This window comes from Microtus ochrogaster, linkage group LG1 (genome assembly GCF_000317375.1).
Source record: "Microtus ochrogaster isolate Prairie Vole_2 linkage group LG1, MicOch1.0, whole genome shotgun sequence".
NCBI classification, from domain to species: domain Eukaryota; kingdom Metazoa; phylum Chordata; class Mammalia; order Rodentia; family Cricetidae; genus Microtus; species Microtus ochrogaster.
The window spans coordinates 42,782,134-42,791,061 of NC_022027.1; the positions used below are offsets into that span (position 1 = coordinate 42,782,134).

General features: G+C 41.5%; 1 protein-coding gene across 1 annotated transcript in view; it reads left to right on the top strand.

Annotated features, from left to right (window-relative positions):
- The window catches only part of Npffr2 (neuropeptide FF receptor 2), a 47,324-nt gene extending 42,104 nt beyond the window's left edge, over nucleotides 1–5,220 (top strand). Inside the window, exon 4 of the mRNA XM_026785277.1 lies at nucleotides 3,270–5,220. Coding sequence (XP_026641078.1) covers nucleotides 3,270–4,095 — 826 coding nt within the window. The 3' untranslated portion in view covers nucleotides 4,096–5,220. The remainder of the gene's footprint in view (nucleotides 1–3,269) is intronic.
- The last annotated feature ends 3,708 nt before the right edge of the window (nucleotides 5,221–8,928 follow it).

Below are 8,928 nucleotides of genomic sequence, written 5' to 3' on the forward strand. Positions count from 1 at the left end.
TCAGGTACCAAGCCACATGGCTAAAATAGACAAGAATAATGGGCTAATATAAGTTATAAGAGTAAATAAGAAGCCTGAGCTAATGGGCCAATCAGTTTATAACTAATGTAGACCTCTGGGTGATTTCTGTAGGACTTAACGACCGTGGGAACTGGGCAGGACAGAAAATTCAGTCAACAATAAGCCATATCACTTTTGGTTAAGAGATACATGATTTTTTGTGTGTCTGCTCACTCAAAATATACATGACACTTTTAAGAAACACATTAGATACAAGGATGTCCTGCAAATGAACAGTAGTAATTAGGGTTCTTACCGTGAACAAAGGGTATGCTATCTGTTTTTCTACCTCAATCTTAAGCATAAGCATTTACTTCCACTCTACATTTGATACTGAAATGCCTTAAATGCTTTTGGCAGTGTTTCTTACACTTGAAAAAAAAAGGTAAATGTTGGCCCTCTTTATTTTAGAGAGTAAATGAGATTAAAATGAACAACTAATACTATTTTCTCAGTGGGTAATGTTAAGGAGCTTCAGATGAGTGAAGCAGGGCGCCATAAGCAATGTGTATGATTTTCAAAACCTAAACTGCAGAGATACTGAATAATGATGCCCACTATACGGTGCCACAGTGTAAAATCTAAGCCACCCCAGATGCAGACAAATGCTGAAATGCAGAAATGTGTATATGCAAAGAGATGACTAGCAACTTCTGCATGTTTCTGCAAAGGGGAAAATAAATGAGTGTGGCTGCCCAGAGGCATGTAGCTGCATCTGAGATGCCGTGTTTAAGACAGCACAGTATAAAGAGGAGAAATGGTATTGGTTAGGTCGGGAGAGCAAAAGCAACAAGGATATCATGCATTTTCTTCCACTTTTTATGTTTGAAAATTTGATGAGGTTGGTTAATAAATGAATGTAAAGTTGATCTTATTCTTGGTGTGGCATGAGGCCTTGATCTTCATCAGTGTATTGAATTTTAGTTTGTTTTACACGTCCTGTCCAGTGTTTAGTCAACTTTACACAAACTAAAGTCATCTGAGAAAATGGAACCTCAAGTCAAAAAATGTCTTCATAAGATTAGCATGTAGGAAGTCTGTGGGGGCATTTTTTTTGATTTAACAATTGATGTGGGAGGGGCCAGGTCATTGTGGGTTAAGGCTGAGCATAGCCTGTCTGTGGGTGTAAACAAAGATATTCAGAAGGAAGTTTGATGCTGTTTCCCTTCAGCTAAGCAGCAGTAAGAGGTTCCATCTTTGGGCCTGCAACCGTTTTAATCAGGGTTTCCAACTTTGTTTAGAGAAGTAGGCCTGGATTTCCCCTTGTGGAGCGGACCCCAGAGTCAGTCCCAGAGAACTGGTTTCCCTCATAACAGTTGAGTCACTGTTTCACCCATGGGCACGTCTTGCCTGGCAGATTGGTTAATAAAGTAAAAACTTTTATGTCTTTAGTGCCTCTGGCAGCCTGCAGAGCACTGTACGGCACTATATAAGCTACCTAGAAGGGAGAGACCTTCCAGCTCAGTTCCTGCTGGGTTTCTCTGTAGCTTGCATTCAAGGTGCGTGATGACTTCAATAGTCTCCCCACGTCTTCTTTAGTGATTCTCTGAAGGTGTGTCACGAAGTTAATTTGGCGTTTCTATTCAACCAGTACTTTCTTTTATCTGTATATCTGTCTGCTGAGTAATAAAGTCTGTTTTGGAATCATCGCAAAACCAAGAAAATGTGTTAAATGCGTGATAATACCTAAAATGATGGAGTTGCATAATAGAATATACATATTATAATTATTTGTGATACCCACCTATCAATAATAAAAGTGACAGTAACAAAAGTGGTAAAATCCCTCAATAGATTTTGAATTGCCGTGTTTAACAGAGGGGTTCTTTATCAGAACTTGTAATGGTGCTTCTTGGACCTGTGTGATTGTGAACTATCTAAAACCACCTTTCGGTATTATAAGAAATGATCATTTATTCCCCTTGTGATTCTAGGGGCTAAATGAGTGCCTCTCTCAGTCTCCTGCTCCCTAGGCCACGCATGCGGCAGTGTTGCACTGTGAGTTAAATTGAGTGATGTGTCTAAGATGGCCAGCTTGATGCTCCCCAGCGCCTTCTCCCCTGTGCTTCTCATCTAATTCAAGTTTCTTGGAATTTGGAAGCTGCCTTTTCAGAAGAAGCCTCCAAAAGGACAGCCCTGATGTGCATGCTTGTTAATGTCTACTAGCCAGAACACATTCCATGGCCAAGCACAGAAATAATATACTGGGAACATTTAAGAACCCCAGGGGGAATTGGTTCGTGAATTGCTACTGATGAGCTGTCTCTGAAGCACAGAACGGGCTGCCTGCTGAACCTACCGTTCTGGAGGTTGAACTCATGCATAGCAACAAACAGGATTGTGACCTTTCCTAAATCCTTATCTTTATATTTTAATTCATCGTGCTTAAAGGAACAGCTCATGCAAGCCCATCAGACTAAGTCTACAGCAGAGTTCTAAGGGACCGTATTTGGTATATTCTGATGTAATACTGTTAACACTATAATAGCTTTTTCTCATTAATAACATCTGATCTGTTTCATTCATTTCTTGTCATGGTCCGTACCAGCCCAGACCACAATTTTTTTTTCGGACCAGAGGGGAGGTTTGGGAATAAAGACATGACTCACATGACTTTATCGGGAGGGAGTTTTCAGGGATCCCTCTTGAAATCCTGAGTTCACATCCTGAAAATCACCCATATTTATTTTCCAAACAGCTTTTATACGAAAACCTAAACTGAGGGGGAAATTCATTAGCATTCTGCTTCCTAGGTAGCCGGGAGAATTACTGCGGTCACGTCCACACCTTTCTATGCCCATTTTGTCACATCTTCTTATCTATGGCAGCTCTGTCATGTAGACTGAATTAACACCTCTTTCCCAGGAGACCTCCCAAATTACAAAGAAGGAGCAGAACAACATTAGTATGTCCTGACCCTTTGTTTAGGATGGTGTCAGTTTGTCTCAAAAGGCTAGGTGACCACCTTCTGTGTGACAGGTGCAAATTGTGGCCTGAAATTCTGGCCACCATACAATGTAGAAATATGGGCCTGTATAATACTGCCCTACAATTTCTGTCAGTTACATTAGTTGGCGATGCATGCCGCGTTATCATAGGCGCTAACTTTCTGTGTTTGGGATGGAAATACAGATGGACGGCTTCACACTTGTCTGCGCCAGGTTCAGAAACTGAGGCAGTGCCTCATTGATCTTTGCCTCTCCTTGCAGATTCCGGTGCGTTATCTACCCCTTTAAGCCAAAGCTCACCATCAAGACAGCCTTTGTCACTGTTGTGATCATCTGGGGCCTGGCCATCATCATCATGTCTCCGTCTGCAGTAATGTTACACGTCCAAGAAGAAAAATACTACCGTATAAGACTCGGCTCCCACAATGAAACCAGCACCGTCTACTGGTGTCGGGAGGAGTGGCCCAAACAGGAAATGAGGAGGATCTACACCACTGTGCTGTTTGCCACCATCTACCTGGCTCCGCTCTCCCTCATTGTTGTCATGTATGCAAGGATTGGGGCTTCCCTCTTCAAGACTTCAGCACACGGCACAGGCAAGCAGCGCCAGGAGCCGTGGCATGTGTCCAAGAAGAAGCAGAAGGTCATTAAGATGCTGTTGACTGTGGCTCTCCTTTTCATCCTCTCCTGGCTGCCGCTATGGACTCTGATGATGCTCTCAGATTACGCTGACCTGTCTCCTAATACACTGCGTGTCATCAACATCTATGTCTACCCTTTTGCCCACTGGCTCGCCTTTTGCAACAGTAGCGTCAACCCCATCATTTATGGTTTCTTTAATGAGAATTTTCGCAGTGGTTTCCAAGACGCACTCCAGATCTGCCGAAAGAAAACAGCACCCCAGGAAGCCTACGTCCTGAGTGCTAAAAGCAACATGGTCATAAACACATCTGGCCTGCTGGTCCAGGAACCCGCATCTCAAAATCCAGGTGGAAAACATTTGATGGGTGGAGAAAGGGCTGAAAATCCCACACAGGAATTCTTGATGGAAGGAATGGGAGAAGGTACTAATAGTAGTGTAGTTTAGAAAGAGCACAGGGCCCCAGTGCTGCCCAGTCTGCCCAGTACATGAACTATTCAGTAACTTTCATATTTCCCCCAAATTTTTCAAAGTCTGATCATTCCCATCTTACCCTGCTTTGGTCTTGGCACTTTTAACTCTTTCTACAGCTGGCGAAATTGTCTTTCTTAAGTAGATAGTGAATTTGTTCTCCAGTGTGAAATGCTCCTGGAAGCTCCTTTAAACCATGTACAAACCCCAGGCTAGCCAAGGCCAGCCCCATATCTGCTCTTTCTATCTCTGACAAAAATTATTTTCTAAACTCTTATGAAACTAAGATGCTCTGCCTTGATTGTTGGTGCTTTTTACTTACTATTTTTTTTCTTTTTCAACTTTCTATGTTACTATTCTTTAACATCTGTTCAAAAGAGTCTCCTCCAGAAGCCTGTCTACATTCCTAGGGTAGAGAACTCCACCATAATTCCAGCATGTCCATCACATACAGATAAGAGGCTTTGCTTTTAATGAACTGGAGCAACAGAGGGAAGGTTGGAGGACACTAAAACATCGAAACATTTGTACTAAGCATTTGGATTATGGAATCATAGAAAACTGAACACCTGCTAGGGTAAGACTTTGGGCAGATGTATTTTCCATAGCTACATTTTCTCATTTGCAAGACTAGAATCAAGGTGGTTTTGTGCATTTGCTATTCTGTGAATATCACGTGATGGGAGAGACAAACCTGTAAGATGAAAAGCAGAGCAATCAGCATTTAGTGTGAGGAAACGACATTTTGATTGGGCTGTAGTTACAATGACAGAATAAAATAATAATCTTAACACCATGTAAAGCAATTTTCAAAATGTTCCTTAAGCCCCACAGAAGTACTCTGAAGTATATGCTATCCCCATTTTTTAAAGAGCAGAACCAAGTGCATAGTGGCTGGTTTTCCCAATTTTTTTAATGCATTATCTTGAATATCTGTGGGAGGGTTATGCACATAGGTGACTGCATGGAGACCAGAGCAGGGTGTCAAATTCCCTGAAGTTTTAGTTAATATGTGCTTTTGAATCACCTGATGTGGGCGATGGAAACCAAACGGGTTCACTGGAAGAATAGCAAGTGTTCTTAACAGCCCGTGGACCTAAAATTTTAAGGCTTAAGAGTTATAAAAAGAAAACAAAAAGAGATTGGGAGGTCAATATATGTAATTAAAAAATATTCTAACACTGGTATCATCTTTGTGTCAAATATTTTAACACTGCTCTCATCTTCGTGTCACAATGAACTAATTTTAGACTAATCCATAACTGCTTTTTCAATAGCTATTTTTCTGACTGTAAAGTTAATTTCTTTTACTTGAATTTTGGAGAAATACAGGTGGTACCAAGAAGAGAGTAAATTATATATGTCTTTTAATAAAGGAGAACCATGAGCTTAAAGACTTATTCTGTCCGTCCTCAAAGTCAGCACCTTACACCGCATCTCCATCAGCAGCAAACACCTTCAGAAGACGGGGAATGATGGGGCAGACAATTACCACACAGGGAGTAATGAGACAGGCCAATTTTGAAACGATTTCGACTTTTACTATGCTTTCTCACGGTTGTCAGTGCACCGCACACACCTTGCGTCTGGCTGTCTCAGAGTAGCCTCACGCCGCACCCCATTTTTTCCTCCAACTTTGCGACTCTGAGAAACGAAAACGCAGTTGAATGGACTGCTTTGCTTACTGGCTAGTACAGCTGAACAATGTTCTTTGTTTCTAACGAATTTATACTTCTTCCAATTCTGTGACCACCTCCTCAGCTTGTTTTGTCTTTTGTGCTTTAGGCATGCCAGTCCTCAGAAATAGGCAGAAATGATTATCCTCATTGCATCGAAAACATCACGGTTTATTTTTGATTAATGTTGCTTTTGTCTTGGTAAAACTCCCAGAGTGTTTGCTAGCACTTGCTTGTCTTTGCTTTTCTCTTTGCACGGACTCCTTGACATCCTCTGAACCCACCACTCAATCTGTCACTCCTTGGCCACCTGGCTAGTTCTCCTCTCCCTTCCCCAGTCCTCCCAAAGCCTCCTTTGGGGCCCCTGGATTTCTCATGTCTTCTGCCACCTGCACTCTCCCCATTTCCCTTCATGTGCTGCCTCCTTCTCTTTCTCCAGGGCTCAGCTCAAACCTCACCTGCTCCTTTTCCCCACAGTAGATCTCATGATCGCTAATATCTTAAAACTTCATTTACATACTTCTGTAATATCTATATCCCCTACCAAACAGTACGCTGTAAGCCAAAGATTTTATCTCATATTTCATTTTATTCCGAGTTTCTAAGAGGGTACTTGGCATACAATAGGCACATGATAAATATTTATTGAAAAATAAATTAAACAGTTACAAATACTTTCTTGGCTTTAGCTTATTAATTATGTACAAGCCATATTTTATTTTCCTTTGTTGAAGGAAATCCAGAATTTAATAGAAGTATTAGGTAATTCTGAAATGCAAATTAAGTAAAATGAAAATCATTCATTATCCCACTTTCATACAGCAATAATTGTTTTGTCACTTTGGGGCCTGTGTGCATGCTGTCATTAATAAGGATATGATTTTATGATATATGTTTTATAGCTATTCTACTAGTTTAGTGTGTCACAGATAGGTTTCTATGTTGTTTAAGAGTTTTCCAAATATTTTATTAATTTCAATGTTATTCCATTATTTAATAAGCTGCTCTGTGTCTGAAAATGTCACCAAAAGTCTTTATTTTGCAGAATGTGTAATTATGTAAAATTCTTATAACACTAAGTATATATCTAGCATCTTAGAATAGACTGCGAAAAAATGAAATTGCTTGGCTAATATGTATTTCTTAATATCTTAAGAAGCACTTTATATCCATCTGAGGTATAAGATAATTTGGTCACATATGCTCTCAAATATTGCATATTCTAGGGCTGGGCGGTGGTGGCGCACACCTTTAATCCCAGCACTCGGGAGGCAGAGGCAGGAGGATCTCTGTGAGTTTGAGGCCAGCCTGTTTTACAAGAGCTAGTTCCAGGACAGGAACCAAAAGCTACGGAGAAACCCTGTCTCGAAAATAAAAAAAAATTGCATATTCTAGAAAACGTATTTTTCTAAACAACTTGGTGAAAATGCCTTACCTCATGTATTATGGTTTGAATGCTTAAAATTTCCTGCCAGCTTGTGTGTTCAAATACTGGTACTGTAAGGCTATTTAGAACGTCTTGTGAAGTTTGGGGAGTCTTGGGGCGATAGGTCATCTAGCAGAAGTAGGTCACTGGGAAGCAGTCATGAAGATGGTATCAACTTCTGTTTCTTGCCGCATGCTCTCTGCTGCCTGACCAACCAAGTATAAACAAACAGTGCAGGAAGATCCTGCTATCGTGGACTAAGCAGTTCGAGGTATTGTGTCTTTCCGCCATGATGGACTGTAACCTTTGGAACTGTGGGCCAAATAAGCTTTCTTAAGTCTTAAGATGCTCTGTTGGGTTCTTTAATCACAATGGATGAGAAAAGTAACACATACACACACGCACACACACGCACACACACGCACACACATGCACACACACGTACACACAAATGGCATTGAGAAGCAGGGTAATTTGTGATAAACCCAGCCGTGTAGTTTTAGGCATTTGGATCTGGTATGTAAAAGGAGTATGGAGCAGATTGAAGCTTGTGGGGTCTTATGCACCTTAGGTCCTAGAACCCTGACTAGGGACGTGGAGGAAAGAAAGGGGGAGCAGATACCCAGACACAGGCAGAGTAAAGCCAGGATCAGGTGGAGTTCCCTAAGAGCTGCCACCTGGAATCTCAGCCTGTTAGACACAGCACAAGGGCAGGAAGTAGGAAGTATGTGTAGGAGGTCTAGGGAAAAGTTGTAGCTGTCAGTCTTTGCACACGCTCATCAACTGTTCATAAAGTATCAGACTCTCAAGGAGAACTTTACAACCCCTCTTGAGCCTAACTCATATAAGGCACTGGCCTTGCCAAATGTCCCATGGGTCTGAGCCCTGGAGTCCTCAAAAGGCCCATGCCCATGTCAAATACACATTCATGCTGGGCTTCTCATTCTCAGGGTTTCCTCTGCTCCCTACAGAAGTTATGGAATAGAAAATACCTAGGATGTTGAAAGCAGAGTTTAAAGGGCCATTTTGATGCAATCTTGGAAGACCAGAATGCTGAGGAGAATGCAGATGGACTGTGACTAACAGGTTTCAGAGAGGAACAGGACTGTATTGGAACTCTGTGAAGAGATGTTAGTGTTGCATTCTGCTAATTAATCTTGCTCCGTTCTGCTCATATCTTCAAAATGTACATGATTCAAGGTAGTATGACATCCAAGACATGGTGTTGTTGTTTCTCAGTGCTATTAGCCATGCTTATCTTGAGAATGTAGAGCAGAAAGCAGAACAGGATGTGGAAAAAGTACATTTGGTAAGGGGGGAATTGTGTCCTAACCTTCTAAGGACTGAAGTGGGCAGATTGCCATTATGGCTCATATAGCGAGCTCCAGGCCACCTAAGCTACAGAGTGAGACTTCATCTCAAATCAATAAATAAATGAAGTCAAGTTGTGGACAAGGTAGATAGAGAGAAAAGTCTATGGGTGTTTAAGATAGTAGTGCCACCACTGAGAAAGTGGACACTTGCAATGGAGACAATGGAAAGAATGCCTTAAGGACAAGACTCCACTTGGGGAAGTCTCTGGCTTATACACAGGATAACCCATTTACAGACATTTACTTCGAAAGTAAAGGACACGGCAGAGCCATGCTGCTAGAACAAGTTCACCGAAAGAAAATGATTTCTCAGGTCATCCAGGTCATCCAGTTA